General features: G+C 44.9%; 1 protein-coding gene across 4 annotated transcripts in view; it reads left to right on the top strand.

Annotated features, from left to right (window-relative positions):
• Nucleotides 1–4,615: 4,615 nt before the first annotated feature.
• The window catches only part of CCDC88C (coiled-coil domain containing 88C), a 142,059-nt gene continuing 125,942 nt past the window's right edge, over nt 4,616–20,732 (top strand). The window contains exons 1-3 of one of the 4 annotated variants that reach the window (XM_073578163.1): nt 4,616–4,785; nt 11,902–12,002; nt 14,064–14,172. In XM_073578163.1, the coding sequence (XP_073434264.1) occupies nt 11,956–12,002; nt 14,064–14,172 (156 nt within the window). In that variant the 5' untranslated portion in view covers nt 4,616–4,785; nt 11,902–11,955. Of the gene's footprint in view, nt 4,786–7,120; nt 7,461–11,901; nt 12,003–14,063; nt 14,173–20,732 lie in introns of those variants that run through there. The other 3 variants (XM_073578165.1, XM_073578164.1, XM_073578162.1) reach the window with 3 other exon arrangements.

The raw sequence follows: 20,732 nt of genomic DNA on the forward strand, positions 1-20,732 counted from the left end.
AGAAAAAAAATAAATAAATAAGTACAGAAGGAGAGAGGACCCTGCCAGCGAGGCTCACAGTCTACAGGAGATGGTTGAGGATACACTAGGAGAGGGTAGAGATGGTGTGCGACGGTTCAGTAGACTGAAGATCACTGCAGGTTATAGGCTTGCCAGAAGAGGTGGCTCTTCAGGTTCTTTTTGAAGGTTTCCATGGTAGGCAAAAGTCTGATGTGTTGGGGTAGAGAATTCCAGAGTATGGGGGAAGCACGGGAGAAGTCTTGTATGCGGTTGTGGGAAGAAGAGATAAGAGGGGAGTAGTGAAGGAGATCTTGAGAGGATCGAAGGTTGTGGGTGGGTAAGTACCGGGAGACGAGGTCAGAGATGTATGGAGGACACAGGTTGTGGATGGCTTTGTATGTCATAGTTAGGGTTTTGACCTGGAACCTCTGGACGATAGGAAGCCAGAGGATGCCAATGAAGGGCTTGGCATCGGGGAGAGGCTGGGGAATAACGGGGAGACAGGTGGATTAATCTTTAGTTTTATGTTGTAAAACACTCCATTTTTATATGCTTTTCCAAGTTTGTTGTGCCTTTTTTATATGGGAAAAGTCAGCACCAAAAAAAAAAAACAATTTTCACAAACAACTACCACTTAAAAAAAAAAATGTTGGTGTAACATTTTAGATTATGATGACATCAGTTAGGATCTTCCATCAGAGGCCACAAAATGCGCCATTTTCTGTAAAATGCAACTATTTTAAAATCTAAACTAGAAGTGAGTTAGCGAGAATAGGAAATATAGAGGGAGGACGGATATTCCTCCATTGTGCTGGTTCTAGCTCAGCGTAACGCCTTCAGGTATGCTTTCTGTAATGGACCGTGGTGTGCGTGGACTGCATCTATGTTCGTGTGAATGATGCCTATGGCTTGAACTCGTGCGATGGATTGCCATAATTGTACTATATTGCAGCCAATTACAATGAATGTGGTTGTGTCGTGACATATTCCTGACACTGCTGTATTTCTGCACTGTCACATATACTATCATCAGTTGCAACTATTGGCGTGAAATTTGCTTTTCTAAAATGTCGCTACCACAAGTCGCTGTGTAATCCTAGGCTAAGAAAAAACAAAGAACCTGAATAATGTGAGACAGACTGCTAGCAGAGACTCGCTGTCTCACAGAAGAGACAGTGGTTATTACAATATATCCCTATAACAAGAATCATATAAAGCTGTGAATCCCCAACTCATCCCGCATTACTAACCAGATTTTTATTGATTTTATTTTTTTTTTTAGAGATTTTAGAACATGCATGTATCTTTTGGGATTCACCCAGTGTTCCCTTGTTCTCCTGACTTTTCTGTAACATGCATTTGATAATTTTTTTGGAAGCATTTTTGCCTTGGGAATCCTCCCCTATAGTCACTAGATGGCGCCATCGTATTGATCCAGCGGATTGCTCTGTTCTCTACAAATTGGAAAGGTCTAAATCCTGTGTCTGAATCTTCAGGTGGAGATTTAATGAACCATGTCTGTACATGGAGAGAAATGGGAGGGGGAAGTTTCACTTATTGTCATTCAATGTCGGGGGAGGCTATGATTTAGCAGGGGGATACTTTGCACGAGTAAAACAATAACTTTTTTTCATCTTTTTATAAAGCCTAAGATCACGGACACACAAAAAGTGCATAAGTATGCGATGTGTCGCCACCAACAAACCTTTCCGTAAAATGGCCCAGAATAGTGCACGTTCGATTAATTTGGTCTTTGTTGTGCTGTGTTTGGTCCGGCACAGAGTCCAGAGCACAAGAAAGTGCACATTTTGGATAAATGTGTAATATAACCCTGTGTCTTCACGAGTCTTAATTGTTCTCTTTCTTTGAGATGTTTCATTCTTAGAATATTCTTCTAAAACGGGACATTAAAATCATGGACGGAGATGGACATCACTAATGATGCAAGACAACGCCAGATTCTCCTGCTCCGAATGGCAACTTCATGCAGCTGCTGGAAATGGAGAGAAGACGAGATTCCTGATAATTCCACAATCCACATATAATGTCAGGTGTGTGGCTCTGTGTATAAGATCAGACTGCCTCAACACCAGTGATACAAATGCCCAGTGTATGTACTGTCTGGCTGCTGAGATAACATCCACCCAGAAATCTCAGTTCTCCCCCTTTTGTATGTCCTCCATGTTTACATAGTAGGAGCAACTCACCACAACATCCATCCACCATTCCATTCTCTGCCCCTACACGAACCTCAGTCTCCGCTCTATCCTTTCTGTCACAGATGGCTGACTTCCTCTCTTGTAGGAGTATTTCCCTGGATCAAACTTGACTCCTCTTGTCTGGTCCTAAGGGTTCATTCAGAGGCGCATAAATTTATTATGCTTATTATTTATTATTAGAGCGCCATTTATTCCATGGCGCTTTACATGTGAGGAGTGATATACATAATAAAAACAAGTACAGTAATCTTAAAGGGAATCTGTCACCCCTTTTTTGAGATATCATATAATGATATTGTTCAATTGTGTGTCACATAAGGATTCTCTTAGTACTTTTGCTTCCCCCTGACCCCGCACCTTTCATGCATAAATACCTTTTTTATATCGGCTCGGATGTATGTAAACTGCCGCTGTCTGGTCCGCTGGGCGGGGCTTATTCAACTGCTCCCCCCTCCCCTCCCTGTCTTGCTCTACACAAGAAGAAATGCGTAGAGCAAGACAGGGAGGGGGGAGCAGTTGAATAAGCCCCGCCCAGCGGAGCGGACAGCGGCAGTTTACATACATCCGAGCCGATATAAAAAAGGTATTTATGCATGAAAGGTGCGGGGTCAGGGGGAAGCAAAAGTACTTAGAGAATCCTTATGTGACACACAATTGAACAATATCATTATATGATATCTCAAAAAAGGGGTGACAGATTCCCTTTAATACAAATCACGACTGGTACAGGAGGAGAGAGGACCCTGCCCACGAGGGCTCACAATCTACAAATATTTGGTTCTTATTCTATACTAGCTGAAGAGCCCAGCGTTGCCTGGGCCTAGTAACCAACTGTGGTTAGTTATAACAAATTATAATGATTATATTGCACATAAAAACATTTCACATCATATATTCAACACTACAGAGTTGCAACACAAATTAACTAAATGATTACCCAAGTATTGACTATTCTATTTTCAACTCATTCAAGAGCCTTTTGATAAACAACATTTTTGGACTAATTTAGAGTGGCATTAGTTGTAGCTGTACAGTATAAATAATTTTAAAGTGAACCAGTCATCAGGATTTTGCTAAGTAAATTATAGGCATTGTTAGGTTAGCACTGTTACACCGATTAAAATGATACCTGGGTTGGAGAAATCCATCTTATGTTTCTTTTTTTAATCTGTGTTTGAAGTTTTAAGTTAATCAGATGCTGGTGCTCCGGGGCGTGCTGGTTTGCGGATTTTTTTGGTGCTCTGGCCTCATCATGATCATTCTGGGCTTAACTGACAGATCACTGAACTTTCAGTGACGTGTTACCTATTTTAAATACTGCACCTGCGCATTTAATATTGTGGTTTTCAAAAAAGAAAAATTTTGCATCAACAAAATGGTGCTGGCGCATGCACAGTATCGTCAATCGACAAGCAATGCTCTCAATCTGCACATGCGCAGCAACCTTTGTTCCGAGGACCAGTGTGGAAATGCGTACAAGAAAAAGAAATTGTCGCTGTTGAACATAGCAACGCTCCCGCACTGGTACACAGAACACAAACGGCGCCATTTTGTTGAAGCAAAATATTTTTTTAAACACACTATTAACCCTTTAATGACTGTTGATATGACTTTTAATGGCGGCAGTTAAGGCTGGTTTCACATTAGCGCTTTTTAAGCGCACGCACGGCCGGGGGTAGCTCCGCCCCCGAGCCGGCTCTCTGCCCGGCGTGCCCGCCCTTTGCTTGTAGCGCCGCCTCCTAGCGCACAGCGGCGCCTGCGATCGGCGCACCCTATCTTTAGCATAAGGTGCGCAGATCGTGCGCAGGCCGTGCGCTAGTTGCGCTTTGACCTGCGCTGCGCACTTTTGCCGGTGCGCCGAGCACGCCGAAATCCGAAAAGTTTGATTTTGGCGCGCATGGCGCACCGTCAAAAGTGCGCAGCGCAGGTCAAAGCGCAACTAGCGCACGGCCTGCGCACGATCTGCGCACCCTATGCTAAAGATAGGGTGCGCCGATCGCAGGCGCCGCTGTGCGCTAGGAGGCGGCGCTACAAGCAAGGGGCGGGCACGCCGGGCAGAGAGCTGGCTCGGGGGCGGAGCTACCCCCGGCCGTGCGTGCGCTTAAAAAGCGCTAATGTGAAACCAGCCTAAGGGGCCTTATTCCTTCTGCACCTCATGCTCCTTCTTTTTACACAGCCTCCTCCTGCACCTCCCTCTCCTCCTTTAAACACAGCAATTTTCTGCCGCACAGCTTTTCTCCTTTATAGTCGCCTTCTCTGGCAGCACCTCACCCTCCTCTTCCATATAGAATTGGAAACACTTGAACCCGAAAGAAATTGCACTAATTGCAATAAAGCATATCGTATACACAGACTACTTCTTCTGCAGCACCACACAGCAACTTCCTGTTATGAGCAAAGCAGTGTAATTCATGAGGCTCTTCCCTTTCCCTTGACATCATGCCTCACAGGAGCAACTCCATTCTAGACACAACGGAGCTAGATGTGGCCTGTGCCCTGCCACGCACTGATACTCTGAAAGCAGCGGCCCTGACTGTAGCTCGCAGCGGCTGGGACGTCGCAGCCGGTGAGTTTTGCAGGGTGGCTGTTTGCGCTAACAACGTGGGCCCTGTGGACGGGGCTTTGCGTGTGGAGTGGGCGGGGCTTGATACATACATACAGCTTTATATATATATGGATAGACCACACACAGACGGCAGCTGGATCAATGCAAGTGAATAGTTCAGATGAACGACTTCACATGGGGACTGATGGTCCACATATAAAAAATTGCAGCATCAGGTTTTCAGCTCAAACTCGCCCATTAAACTCTACGGATCTATAAAATTTATTAAATGGGAAAATAAATTTGTCCCTATGTGCTTTTTGAACTGTTGATGTTTTATAAATAGGTGGTAATAAGGGTGATGAAATATATGGATTTATAAAACACTGTTTAAACCCGGTATAATGGTAACTGTATAAATGTATAAACAATCATCCCGAGACAAGTATGGCACGAGGGCCGGGTGTAGAGCGACTTCTTCAGCCCCTCTCACAGGGGTCTCCAACCTGTTGCCCTCCATTTACCAACACTTTACACTTACTTTACGGCCGGGATCACACATGCGAGAAACACGGTCGGGTATCGCATGTTAATACCCGGCACTCGGGAGCGGAGCCTGCGGCTCCATGTATTGCTATGTGGCCACACGCTCCGGTTCCAAGTGCTGGTGGCAGTGCCGGGTAGTAACATGCAATATTTGGCAGTGTTTCTTGCATGTGTGATCCCGGCCTATCACTGGAGATCACTGTGACCGGGTATGACCTGGATCATGATCTCTACATTTCTCATGCACCTTAGGCCTCATTCAGTCATCCATTTTTTTGTATACCATTTTTCACCGCTTTTCAGACATTTTTAGTCTGTCTGTTTTTAGCATCAGGGTGGCATTCTTTTTTTCCCCTCATATGATAAATGCTATTTACATGCTGTTGTTAGGCCAGACTAGCGCACAATACAGTTTTGCTTTCTGCCCATGCAGACCTTGGCTCTGTGTGAACTAGCACGTAGGCCAATATTGGGTCAGTGAGCGGTCTATTTTCTACACAAATTCAATAACATTCATTTCAACCTACCCTTAAAATAGTATACAGTGGCCAGCACTCGTGTAACACGACGGCATCCAAGTGTTAGCCCTTTTATTGGGATCTGTAAATCACATATAGAAGGGGAACTGTCTTAATTTTTTTTTTACTGACATCATGTATCTATTATGAGTAGGTGTTCTCTCTGCAAAGAAAAAAAAATCACAGAACATGTATTTGAAACATGGATGACTGGATGAGGCCTTACGGATATGTCACAGCTTGTAATCCCAGCATCATATGCCGCCATACACTCTGCTGACGGACGCATCGCTCAGACTTTACAATGCTAAACAGACAGTGGGGATGAGAATACATATTCATTGTACTAGGTTCACTTCTGCACGGAAGGGGCTGCTTATTAATATGCATTGCAGATATGAGAGAATATCAAATAGGCGGCAGCATTAACAGGACTCTCAAAGTCTGATTACTGTATATTAACAAAACTGCTTAAATAGCAATTCCTGAAAGAGGTTGTCCCATAATAGCAAGCGGCCGATTCCTACAGGGTAAATGTAGCAATACATGGTGACCAGTTCTCTCTGGTTCATAGAGAGGGTCCTCAACATAGACCCCAAGACATCTATAAAGTGTGCCGCTACAGGGATTGTGTATGATCTACTACTACAGCCCTGGGCTGGAGGTTTTTGGCTGGATTTACAGTCACATTGTGTGGTCAAAACTGCACCAAAGCAGCACAAGATTTCAATATGAATTTGTTTTTTTTGGGGGGGGGGTTTTACCCCATGATAAATGAAATGTGTTCTGTCTGGGGGGGAAAAAAGCCAAAAACACTTGTATAAATCATGTTATAAACTGCATGATTTTTTTGATGCAGTTTTTATCCTGTGGTCAAAAAAAAATATTCATGTTAATTCACCCTGCGCAATATGGCCAATGTAGTCAGCTATAAAGGCACAAAGGGCAAGTATCGCAGGACGTGGGCGCCGCTACATGTCGCTGCAGATTGGTCGCATCATTGCAACTTCTCCATTGACTTCAAAGGAGTGGGAATAAAGTTACTCCAAGCAACTAGAATCACACAAGCGTTACTTAAAGCAGCTTTAGCTATGGCCACCACTAGACCATGCATTGCAATGAAGTGTTGAATTTGCTAGCACATAATATTGCTGTGGCAGCTCCCAGTGCTCCAGACATGCAGGGCACAGGTGCAGCCCACCCAGACCCCAGCATTGTTCAGCCAGCCCCTTCCAACTGCACTCAACCTCCCATTGGGTAATGCAGGGCCCACTCCACCCACTCTGCAGCCCCTGGTGCCCATCCACCTCTCCATGCTGCCTGCACACTTACTACCTGCATCATACATGCAGTGAGTTGTCTGCTCCCTGTACCCTGCATGGAGGGCAGTGACTGAGGGCACTGAGGAGCTGGGCAGGAGGAGGAGGAGGAGGGTTGTGCCTCTGCCCCCCTGCAGAGATCAGACTCTCATTGTTCAGTTGCTAGCACTTCGCTCCCTCCAGGGGCACAGACAGCAGCATGGACTATTCTCTTCCACTTTTCTACAATTAGGGCTCAAACTCCTGGGAAATAATGGATATTACCATCTCTCAGCTCCTGGACCTGTTCCTGGAAAGTCCACTGGTGACATGGGTGAGTGTTCTGCATTTCTGAAGGATATGGTGGTTGCTGGGGATCCCCTAAACATGGTTACATTGTAACTACTGCATGGAAACATTGGAACTGATCTGCTGAAGTTCACACACTTTGTTTCAAGTTTGATCTTAGTATTTACTTATTTATAACTTTTTCTCTTTTATTTATTTTTTTTCTTTAATTACAATGTATCAGTGTTTTCGGTGTCAGGAAGTTCCCTGTATGCAAACTCTCCTGTAAATCCTCCTCCCCCCTCAGCACAGACCACCTGCTGCTGCTCCCTGCCCTCAGCTGAATGCCCCCAGCAGCTCCTGATCTCCCCCCAGCCCTGCCCCCCATCCTGCCTGATTATAACAGAGTGGCAGCATTCCTGAAGATCTGGGGGGTGACAAGCAGGTGATAATTCCCCTCTAAGGACAAGATGGCCTCTTCCTGTAGACCCAGTATAAAGTTTATAACCCTGCCACAGCCAAAAAGTGATCACAAGAGTCTCTACCTGGGACACCACTTAATGCCCCCTAGGGCACGTTCCCACGTAGAGTAAATGCTGCAGGGTATTTTTTATTATTTCAGCTGCGTTTTTTGTGTGTGCAGAATTAGATTTGATTTAATGAAATCTCAAGCTCATGTCCTTTGTGATTTTTTTTTTTTCTGCATTTTTCCCCTTTATTTAATCTACTATGAGGAATTTGGGGAAAATAAAAAAAAAAAAAAAACCTTCAGAGTTGGCACAAGTGGGAACGAGGCCCTAAGATACAGAATGATCTGCTGATGAGCTTCTCCTCCATAAGGGTGTGTGCACACGTTGCAGATTTGGCTGAATCCGCAGGTAAAATGACCTGCGGATTTTGTACGGGTTTCGCCTGCATTTACACCTGCGGATTCCTATAATGGAATAGGTGTAAAAGCGCTGTGGACCCGCACAAAGAATTGACATGCTGCGGATTCAAAACTGCTGTGATTCCGCGTGGAATTTTCCGCAGCATGTGCACAGCAGATTTGGTTTACATGGTACCGTACACCGCATGGAAAACGGCCAAATCCACAATGTGTGCACATACCCTTAGATTGCAAGCTCTTTAAGTAGGCTGTTGAGACCTCTCAAAAGTACTTTAATTAAACAGTTTACGGGCGCTGCCCAGGAGACAGTCAACCCCCGACTGATCTATGACCCGGGGTTATAAATGGAGGAGGCTGTGACTGTACAGTTAGTACAGGAGGAGGATCAGTTGTTTCAGAGGTTGGTTGACATATCATAAAAGTGGCATCACCACTTGAAGCTGTATTGGGGTCCTATTAGTTGTCACCCAACTTTACCTGAAACAGATATTACTAATATTCATTTGATTCAGTGTTTTGTTTTTTTTTTTCTCATATGAAAAACATAAATTGCAAAGCTTCTCCTATACATCACGGAGGTAAAAACCGACTTCATACAGTTGTGTGCGGTCTGTGACCTTTTTTGTAGACTTACAGATTTCTGTCTGTGAATTGGATCAAATTCGGACATGTTTTGTCTTCTTCTTATTTGTTTATTAACTTACTATTTTTTGTTGACAAAACATGTGAATAGCCGCCTAGACTATAATGGATAGGTGTTCTATGTGGTAAAAACTCGTATAGGACACGTACGTGATCCGCGGACATCTGAATGAGGCCTGTTAGGGGTTGTGACTACAGGACAATGAATAGTTTACTTAACACCCAGACCGCCAATGTTCCTGCAATGGCGACACCGTTATTTGCAGAAGATGTCTGCTCTGATGAAGTAAAGAGATGCTGCATTTGATCAGCTGCCACTAATTGATTGCACTATTACATGACCACTGAGCGCGGACATCTAAGGTGCTATGCCAGTCCAGGAGGTATGTAAAAAATAAACTGTGCTTCTCTCCCCCTCCCCGGGTCCAGCGCAGAGTCTTTACTTCGGCGTGCGTTGACTGCTATCATCTCCAGCCAACTGGTGAGCTCGGCAACTCTGACACAATTAGTGGAATGGACAGCTCAGAGATGGTAAACTCACTGATTGGCTGCAGACAATAACAGACACCAGGAGCAGCGGTGGAGGCTTGGTGCTAGGCCCTTGAAGGGCGTGTAAAGTTTTGGGGATTTTTTTTTTTTTTTTTTTTTTTTTTTAAACCTGCTTAGGGAATGGTGTTTTCAACAACCCTCCCCTAAAAAAAAAAACCTCAAATAGTCCCGCAACAGCAAGTTGCAAAAATGGTTTTGGTGCATGCTTCCATAATGAAGTAGGACCAGCTGTAAGATAATTCAGCCATTGGCCCATTGCAGGTGGACGGAGCTTTGGCGGCCGTCTGGATCCTGCCTGTACCCACTTTATCAGGTCACCATCTGATTGGGGCTGTTATATTGTGAGTTTGGATGTGTTTCGTGCTCGCCCTCCATGAGTACATGCGATTTTTCTCCCCGCCTGCTGCATCCATCTCTATGTGGACTGTAATATGAAACACTTCATTACGCACAACAAAAATAAGGGATCAACTTTCACCTTTTCAGATCTTCAAGTTCTCAGGGATGGGGGTGGATGGTTTCATGTTGGCCTAGAGAGCAATAGTCCAAAGCTTCACCTTCCACCCATGTGTCACCAACTTTCAGGCCTTCTATTTACTGAGTTACCAACCGGGTCCATGTTTGGCTAATTTTGGTGCCATGACCACACAGGGTGTAAAGCTGTCATCACAGGTGGTCGGGGATATGACTATTAGGGGTCATGTCTCTCCAGCTCTGTCAGACTGGTCGTCGCTGTCATCATGAGACAGGTGTTGTGAGGTTAACGGTTCTCTAGAGACAGACGGAGAAGAGAGACTGCAGTGACTGCTTGGGAGTCTCATGGGGGTGGGGGGAGCTGTGGCTGATGCTTTTGTCTCTGCTTTGGGTCACATTAACAATAACATCCTTCTCAGTTCCAAGGCTTTTGTTTGTCTACAGAGCAGAGCTGGGAGCGTTGTGTCCTGACTGCAGAGTGAGGGATGAGTGCCATAATGAATTCTACTGGCCACATTCTGAGGAGGCAGGAAAGAAACCTAACATATAATTGTCAATGCTAATTGTTGCAGGCAAGAGACATGCTGGTGTTAGTGCTGTGACTCGTTCATTTACATCTACCAGCATCTCACTATTCTGCTGGTGCAGTCACTGTGTACATACATTACATTACTGATTCTGAGTTATATCCTGTATTATCCTCCAGAGCTGCACTCACTATTCTGCTGGTGCAATCACTGTGTACGTACATTACATTACTGATTCTGAGTTATATCATGTATTATACTCCAGAGTTGCACTCACTATTCTGCTGGTGCAGTCACTGTGTACATACATTACATTACTGATCCTGAGTTACATCTTGTATTATACTCCAGAGCTGCACTCACTATTCTGCTGGTGCAGTCACTGTGTACATACATTACATTACTGATCCTGAGTTACATCTTGTATTATCCTCCAGAGCTGCACTCACTATTCTGCTGGTGCAGTCACTGTGTACATACATTACATTACTGATCCTGAGTTACATCCTGTAGTATACCCCAGAGCTGCACTCACTATTCTGCTGGTGGAGTCACTGTGTACATACATTACATTACTGATCCTGAGTTCCATCCTGTATTATTCTCCAGAGCTGCACTCACTATTCTGCTGGTGCAGTCACTGTGTACATACATTACATTACTGATCCTGAGTTACATCCTGTATTATACTCCAGAGCTGCACTCACTATTCTGCTGGTGCAGTCACTGTGTACATGCATTACATTACTGATCCTGAGTTACATCCTGTATTATACCCCAGAGCTGCGCTCACTATTCTGCTGGTGCAGTCTCTGTGTACATACATTACTGAACCTGAGTTACATCCTGTATTATACTCCAGGGCTGCGCTCACTATTCTGCTGGTGCAGTCACTGTGTACATACATTACTGAACCTGAGTTACATCCTGTATTATACTCCAGGGCTGCGCTCACTATTCTGCTGGTGCAGTCTCTGTGTACATACATTACATTACTGATCCTGTACTGATCATGATTTACATCCTGTATTATACCCCAGAGCTGCACTCACTATTCTGCTGGTGCAGTCACTGTGTACATACATTACATTACTGATCCTGAGTTACATCCTGTATTATACTCCAGGGCTGCGCTCACTATTCTGCTGGTGCAGTCTCTGTGTACACACATTACATCTGTCACGGTGCAGGGACCGGGAGTATCTTTGGGTGCTGTATATGGAGCAGGCTGTGACTGATACTTATGAGCCGTTAATCATCTTGGTGCAGGTTCTGGGCATTACATTACACGCTCTCCCAGGAATGTGCGGTGCCTGAGGTCGAGCAGTGATCTCCTCTGTTACCTATTATATTCCTCCTAATCTCCTTTCTTACAATCCGCGCTCATTTTAATTTTTCTCCTGTAGGTGAAAACTGTTGGGCCGTGTGGTAACGAGAATGAGAGTAAATTGGCAACTTACATGGATCTAGTGGACGGCGTGTTCCTCAACAAGATCATGCTGCAGATGTGAGTATAGGGGGGAGAAGCTCCTGTGTTCTGAGGGGGTTAATCTCTAAAGCTGAGCCCAGCAGTATATGTACAGATCGGGCTTTGGGGCTGCACATTAATGGTTGTTTCACTGAGGCCTAGGTGGAGGCGCGAGGTGCAGACCTATGACTAATCCATATATAGTATAAACGACACCGCTGTCCGCAGATGAATGTGAATTTTCATCACGAAAACTGCAAATCGGCTTCTCAACCACTTCCTTTCCAGCTCCGAACAAGTCATGTGTGAACAGGACGCGCTTATGTTACAGCCGCCACTTTTGCAGTATATTTCTCTGTTCTGGCTCATGAAAGGGTTTGGGGATCCCCTGTTTTTGACATCTAGGTGTTACAACCCTTTAAGGATTCATATGCCGACACTATTTGGGTGTCTATAGGGGGAGCTGCTGAGCGTTAAGGTGAAGAAGAGTATTAAAATGCAGCCATAGCAGGATCCTTCAACAGCTAACCTGCTTGTTGATGGTTTCCAGGATGGTGAAGACATTCCAGGTGACCAAAGCATTGAACATTAGGATATGCTGCTTTGGAGACTATCAGAATTTGTTCCTGAGGGTCTTTGCTCATGATTTAAAAGGATACAGTGGCCAATGGTCAGTTTGTCATATAAGGGGACAGCAGTGCTGTTCTGCGTGTGCCATAGGGGTGCAGCGCTTACAGTCATCCCAGGTATTTCCCGAAGATCCGCCGACCACAAAAGATCTCAATATTAAAAATGGCACATGGCTGGTGGGGTCCCGTTACAGGATTTTCTTTGGAGCTTCAGCTTAGTGTTTGATAAAGAGGTGACCGATCAGGACCCCACACGATGGACAGTCCAGACCAGGGATGGAAAAGGAGTTATCCTCCAACACTGGCGCTCACATTGTCAATGTTACTAAGTTTTATACCCTTGGACCCCCGGACTGCGCAGCTGTCTGTCACTCGCGGCCCCCAGGATGACGTCCTCCTGTTATGCAGAGGAATAGTTGTCTGAGTCGCTCGGATATTTCCAGGAGCTGCGGACAGCTGAGCGCTATAGTTACATGTGCTGGACACACGAGATCCTGCGCCCTATAATCAGCTTGTTATGGGATTTACTGCTAAAGGCGCCAAGACGTTCCCAGCTGTGCTGACAATTCGTGAAGCCTGTGCCGGAACCTCAGATATTACTTGTGGGGTCGGGAATTAGTGTTATTAATATTCAGATCTGGTGTTAATTGTGGTTTTGCCTTTTGAGCTCAGGTTGCAGAATATAGATGGAAAGTTCAAGCTCTGTGATGCAGCTTTGGATGTGACTAGAGAATAAGTGTAAATCTGTTCAAAATAGTGTTAACCCCTCTACAAGTTATAGTACCCCAGTTGTTCTCTTGAGACTCCCACAGCCATTAAAATCAATAAGCCCTGGGATTTTAGTGGGACCAGCACAGCATCTATACTATGTGGAAGCCTCCCGATTTTTTTGGAGAAGAGCAGGATCAGGGGTGTAGAATTTATATTGCTGGATACTTTTATTGTACTTCAAGGTAAGCCGCTACCTGAGGAGTTCAGAGGTGACATGGAGGGGTCTGGAGGGGAAGTTACAGTGGTGGTTTGGCGGAAACAGGTTGGAGGGGTTCATTAGGGGCTCTGCGTGGGAGGGGTTCATTAGGGGCTCTGCGTGGGAGGGGTTCATTAGGGGCTCTGCGTGGGAGGGGTTCATTAGGGGCTCTGCGTGGGAGGGGTACATACTGGCTCTCTGTGGGAGGGTTCATTAGCGGCTCTTCAGAGAGAGGGTTCATTAGGGGCTCTGCACAGGGAGGGTACGGAGGGGCTCTGCACAGGGAGGGTCCGAGGCGGTTAGAGTGAAAGCGGAGGAGACTGAATGGTCCAGCAGCTCCTTTATCTTTCTTCCCACTGAGAACACATCCACACTCGGATGAGCCAAACAAGCATTTCAGAAGCATGGGGGTCTTTAAACCAGGACCAGGGGGTGCTGGTAGGTAACCTGTGCCCCCCAGATGCTGTCACTGCACTCTATAATCCATGATCTTTCTCCACACAGTGATCCGCGACCATCTAATCAGCGAATCAACAAAAACGTGAATAACGACGTGAACCTGCGGATTCAGAACCTCACTATCCTGGTGCGACACATCAAGACCTACTATCAGGTATGACAATGGTTTCCTGTTCAGATACAGACAGGAAATCCTCAGCATGATTAACCTCTCATGTTCTTGTATCAATTTGATGGCTGCTGTGCCTTTAACCCCTCATTCCCTGAATTTATTTATTTTTTAGATCTCTGTGTGTTCTTAATATTTTGCGCCTTTGCGTCATCAGTGGTTTGCACAAGTCACTTGCTGTACATCTCACTGCACTGATTGTCATCTCTGTGGGTCACATTCATGGACTTAGAGAAGCAAATGTCATTCTGTACTGTGTATGAGCTGCTATAATGAGCAGAAGAAACAAATTAAAACCTGGATTGGTGAAAGTTCTGTATCACTAATTCAGTTGTCCCGTCTCCCCTCTGTTCATTAGCAGGAGCCCCCTGGTGGTGGATCAAAGTATATTCAGTACAGTTTGGGGGTCACTACTCTGTGGCAGGGAATTTTGGTTTCATTCATGTATTTTTGTGATGGTCAGGTCTGGCCGCAGCTGCAGTGTCGTGTCTGTTTACTTACAGGATTCAATGTTTCCATATTGTTAATAGGTATTTTGTTAAGAAAGCAATAACAGGAACATTCTGCGCTGCCGCTTCCTGCCGTGTGGAGGGCTCATTGTATATTTCGGGGCTCCCCCTCTAGTTCTTTATATCAGGGCTGTGATTGCGCACAATGGAGGCCACAAGCTAACCCTTAGGATATAATTATACCCGTATGGCTCCACTGTGTGCTGAGCTACCTGAAATGGGCCAGCCAGGTTTAGAGCAGGGATGCTAGTTTGGGTCATCGGTGTTGACTTTTTGCAAAAGTGCACCCCTATCATGTCCGAAGAGCTAAAAGCCTATTGTGATTGTGTTCTGTGGGTTTGCGAGCAGAGATGCACTGTGACCAACACCGCAGCTATGTGAGCAGGACCGGGACCTAGTCCCAGTGCATGTGCATGCGACATCTTTTTCATTTTTCCACCTGAAATCTGTTACAAAAAAGGCTTTAAAAATGCTTAAAAGAATTAACACATGCACCAGGATGTCAAATCAACCTGCTGTTAATATGTGAAGTCTTTTTGAGCTTTTTTGTTAACCGTTTCAATCTCAGAAAGCCAAGAATCAGGTAAAAGTGACCTGACCATTCACTACTTTACATATACAGCAGCAAAAAAAGGCAAATGCAATTCTAGGATGTATTAACAGAAACATACAGTCTAGATCACGTGAAGTCATTATTTCCCTCTACTCCTCTTTGGTCAGACCTCATCTGGAATATTGTGTCCAGTTTTGGGCACCACATTTTAATAAAGACATCAACAAACTGGAGCAAGTTCAGAAAAGAGCAACCAGAATGGTGACCGGTCTGCAAACCCTGTCTTATGAGGAAAGGTTGCAGGATTTGGGAATGTTTAGTTTGCAGAAGAGAAGACTGAGAGGAGACTTAATAGACGTCAACAAATATCTCAAGGGCTGTCACATTGTAGAAGGATCAACTTTATTCTCATTTGCACAAGGAAAGACTAGAAGCAATGGGATGAAACTGAATGGGAGGAGACACAGATTAGATATTAGAAAAAACTTTTTGACAGTGAGGGTGATTAATGAGTGGAACAGGCTGCCACGAGAAGTGGTGAGTTCTCTTTCAATGGAAGTCTTCAAACTGAGTCTGGACAGACATCTGACTGGGATGATTTAGCGAATCCTGCTTTGAGCAGGGGGTTGGACACGATTACTCAGGAGGTCCCTTCCAACTCTATGATTCTATTATATATAATTAAAAAAGGAAAATATATGCAAAAATGACCAGAGAGCCATCAAAGAAGGCGCTTCAGAAATAACAGCACCCAGAAGATGCCGTGTACACATACTCATGGTTATTAAGAAAAGGGGCTCTGAAATGCCATTGGGACAGAGCGAGTGGTGGTCACACGTGCTCGGCTGCTGCTCTGTTAAAGGGGTCGTCCGCTTACAGAGAAGTGCCAGCGTCACCGTTCTAGCCAATCGCTGAGCTAAGCAGCTCGAGCCATCACCTTCGGTCCAGCCGCTGCGCTCTGTGATTACCTAGAGCAGTTACTTGTGATATTGATGCAACATCACTTCTACAGCCGAAACACTGAGATTGGAGCAGAGCTTGGGGGCTTGCGCCAGATCGGGGGAGGGTGGGGGGCCAGTATCTACTGAGTTGATTTTGTGTGTTTTTCAAAGTTTGGCATCAACTTTCCTGAGATTGGACAACCCCTTTAATTGTGTAGGGGACTCCATAGAGAATGAATAGAGCGGTGACTGGCCAAGCATGTATGACCACCGCTCTATCCCGATAAGGCAGTTGAGAGTCTTCATCTTGGGATTAGTGGGGGGGGTCCCACTGGTCCTGTACATATGTGATAACTTTTAATGATGAGATGATCCGGGGCCATTGGGACCCTGCACGCTTGCCGAGAAGCATTAACGATCATCTCTGATAAGTCCAAATAATCCCTTAAGATCTGTTTTTCTGTCTCTGAATGTAATCTAGAATTTTCCTGTCGCTGACAGCAAGCAGGGGGCTTAAATATGTAGCCCGGGGTTATAATGTCGTCGGTGACGTGAACCCTTCTGGCACGTTGTGTTTTTGCCTTCGCCAATTTCATCATTTAGCACTGGATTAACCATGCTGCTTGGTAAATGCACGTCCTCCGCGCCGCCATTCCCCGGTGATGGCAGAAACTGCCTGTTCTGTTTACCTGCTGTTACCAGATTGATGGCGACGTATCAATGGTGGTATTCAGAGCTGCAGGAGTACACTGACTTTGTAGGTTGTAAGTAAACAGTGAGGACAAAGCTGCGGTGATCCCCATCGAGTTACATTGGCGAAGTCGCCTCTCGCCTCGTGTGTGGATGATCCCTCCTTGGGGTGTATGCAGCTCCACCTGGTTGCACTAGTGAATTGTTTATTATTTGTCGCCATGACGATAATCCGATCATCATTATTTTATCAACTGCTTCTCGTTCTAGGTTCTGCAGTATCTTAAAGGGACACTAATTAATCTGTCTACTCTGCATGTGTCATGCATAGTCGGACTTCTCTTGAGTTTTCACATTTCTCTTGTTAGTGGCCCTTTTAAGAGCAAATCTGTGACATCTTCTTAGAATCTCCTGTATTTCAGCCCTGCTTAGACTTTGTACCATCCTCCTCCTCCTTCTTCTCTTCATTGTACTGAACACTTGGGGGTCCCTAGAGACACCTTCTCTGCACAGTCCCCAGGGAGGGCTCAGAAGCTTCTTTTTAACTCTTTTGCGTCAAAAAGCAGAAGCGGAGAAGTCTTGTGGTTTTGTTGGATTAAATTGGCCTGAGCAGAGAAGGGGCAGACTTTATTGCTTCGGTTGGTCATTAATTCATACAGCAAGTCCTGCTCATAGGAATTTTGTGCTACAGGTTACAATACAGCCTGCTCCATTGGTAGCCATGGCTTATTGATCACCCCAAACTTTACATGAGCTCATCACTGTACTCTGAGCACGTGGGCATAAGGCTCATCCTTCAGGCTGCCTGCAGTATAAAGAATGGGGAGTTGTTAATTTAGTTGTCATGACTACACATTGATGTATACAGGGTTTGCTGAGCTAATGTGGAGGGGCTCGTCATTCTCTATGGGATTATCTGTCACATAGACAATTGGAGATACATTTACACATGAATGAATCCAGGAAATTGCATCTTTCTCTACTGGTGGAGCAGCATATGGTGGCACAGTGCAGCCATCGGATGACGTCCTTGGATTTCCACACACATGTTGCAGCAGGCCTGTTTGTCTGACCACTGACTCCCAGTGATCATTTTGATAAGCTCCCAGTTTCTGGTGGAAAGTCCAGTTCGTCATATTGGCGAGAAGATAAAACCTGTCGCATAAATGGGGCGATCATCACACATCTGTCAGTCACTGACCCCCTCCTCTTCCTCCCCGCAGGGATCACCAGACATCAGCAATTTCTCGCCAAAGCGGTGCCCAGAAAAAAAGGAATCCTGGTATTTGAGACACTCAGCAAATCCTGTTAAGGCGACTTCCCTCTGATTTCCTCTGCGAAGCGTAGTTCAGATGTAAAATATTCTCTTTGTAGCAAAATGCATCAGCTAGTGAATTATCTGTACTTCTATCCGATCAGGAGGCGATCACTGGATCCATTCAATCCCAGTGGTCCCCAGATGAGCCTCTGCCATCCAATCTAAAGCTGAAAGATCAGGTGGGATGTCTCTGAATTGTTTGGGGGGGGGTCACACATGGAAGAGGGGGTCAATTGCTAAGATTAAAACGCCACCTCCCATTTTCTGGTGCAGGTTACCACCACCATACCCCTAATCACCCCATCTCCTTCCCATTATTCTTGGATGAAAGGGGATTTGTTCCACTATATAGGGACTCTAGTACCAACACGGGTTGGGCCCCTTATTTCCTGGTGCCCTATAGGAACCGCATGGTTTTCCTCTGTGGCACATATGCTCTGGGCAGGAAGAGATGCACAGAGAAAATAATTGCACCACTTAGATGGAAATTAACCTTTCACTGCTCATAAATTGGGGATTGTGAACTTTAATTTTTGAGGTATCATTTAACAAACCTTCCCATTGAGGGATTTTTCGTGTAAAGCTGGGCTCACAATAGTTAATTACGCCTCATTATATTAAATCCAGCTACAGCAAAGTATTCAGACCACTTTAAATTTTTCACACTTTGTTTCATTGCAGCCATTTGGTAAATTCAAAAAAGTTCATTTTTTTTCTCATTAATGTACACTTTGCACCCCATCTTTACTGAACAAAAAAACAAATTTAGAAATTTTTGCAAATTTATTTAAAAACAAAACCTGATCACATGGTCATAAGTATTCAGACCCTTTGCTCAGACACTCATATTTAAGTCACCTGCTGTCCATTTCCTTGGTTCTACGCCTTCATTGGAGTGCAGCAGTGTTTAATTTAACTGACAGGACTTGATTTGTAAAGGCACACACCTATCTATATAAGACCTCACTGTTCACATTCCATGTCAGACCAAATAAGAATGATGAGGTCAAAGGAACTGGCCAAGGAGCTCAGAGACAGAATTGTGGCAAGGCACACATCTGGCCAAGGTTACAAAATAATTTCTGCAGTACTCAAGGTTCCTAAGAGCACAGTGTCCTCCATAATCCTTAAATGGAAGAAGTTTGGGACCACCAGAAGTCTTCCTAGACCTGGCCGTTCAGCCAAACTAAGCAATCGTGGGAGAAGAGCCTTGGTGAGAGAGGTAAAGAAGAACCCCAATATCATTGTGGCTGAGCCCCACAGCCCTCCACCGGTTGGGCCTTTATGGCAGTGGCCCGACGGAAGCCTCTCCTCAGTGCAAGACATATAATCCGCATAGAGTTTGCTAAAAAAAACACATGAAGGACTCCCAGACAATGGGAAATAAGATTGTCTGGTCTGATGAGACAAAGAACTTTTCGGTGATAATTCTAAGCCAGGGGTCTCAAACTCGGCTGAGTAAATGGGCTGCACATAAAAAAAAAATTTGTGCTGGTGGGCCGCATTCCTTTCAAACTTAATACACCTCGTACACACACGGCACCGCTCTGTCCACCTCGTACACACGCGGCTCCGCTCCGTACACCCTGCTTAGTAGAATCATAGAATCGTAGAGTTGGAAGGGACCTCCTGGGCCATCTGGTCCAACCCCCTGCTCAAAGCAGGATTCGCTAAATCATCCCAGTCAGATGTCTGTCCAGCCTCTGTTTGAAGACTTCCATTGAAGGAGAACTCACCACTTCTCGTGGCAGCCTGTTCCACTCATTGATCACTCTAACTGTCAAAAAGTTTTTTCTAATATCTAATCTGTGTCTCCTCCCATTCAGTTTCATCCCATTGCTTCTAGTCTTTCCTTGTGCAAATGAGAATAAAGTTGATCCTTCTACAATGTGACAGCCCTTTAGATATTTGTAGACAGCTATTACGTCTCCTCTCAGTCTTCTCTTTTGCAAACTAAACATTCCCAAATCCTGCAACCTTTCCTCATAAGACAGGGTTTGCAGACCGGTCACCATTCTGGTCGCTCTTTTCTGAACTTGCTCCAGTTTGTTGATGTCTTTTTTAAAATGTGGTGCCCAAAACTGGACACAATATTCCAGATGAGGTCTGACCAAAGAGGAGTAGAGGGAAATAATGACTTCACGTGATCTAGACTGTATGCTTCTGTTAATACATCCTAGAATTGCATTTGCCTTTTTTGCTGCTGCATCACACTGTTGACTCATATTCAGTCTGTGATCTATTAGTATACCCAAGTCTTTTTCACATGTGCTGTCACTTAGCCCTATTCCTCCCATTCTATATATGCTTTTTCCATTTTTATTGCCCAGATGTAATACTTTGCATTTCTCCCTGTTAAAAACCATTCTGTTTGTTGCTGCCCACTTCTCCAGTTTATTTAAATCTTTTTGAATCCTCTCTCTCTCTTCTCTAGTATTAGCTATCCCTCCTAGCTTTGTCTCATCAGCAAATTTAATCTGTTTACCCTCAATGCCTTCATCTAAATCGTTGATAAAGATGTTGAACAATACAGG

The sequence above is a fragment of the Dendrobates tinctorius genome, unplaced genomic scaffold (assembly GCF_039654945.1).
Source record: "Dendrobates tinctorius isolate UK_male_01 unplaced genomic scaffold, ASM3965494v1 ptg000058l, whole genome shotgun sequence".
Taxonomy (NCBI): Eukaryota; Metazoa; Chordata; class Amphibia; order Anura; family Dendrobatidae; genus Dendrobates; species Dendrobates tinctorius.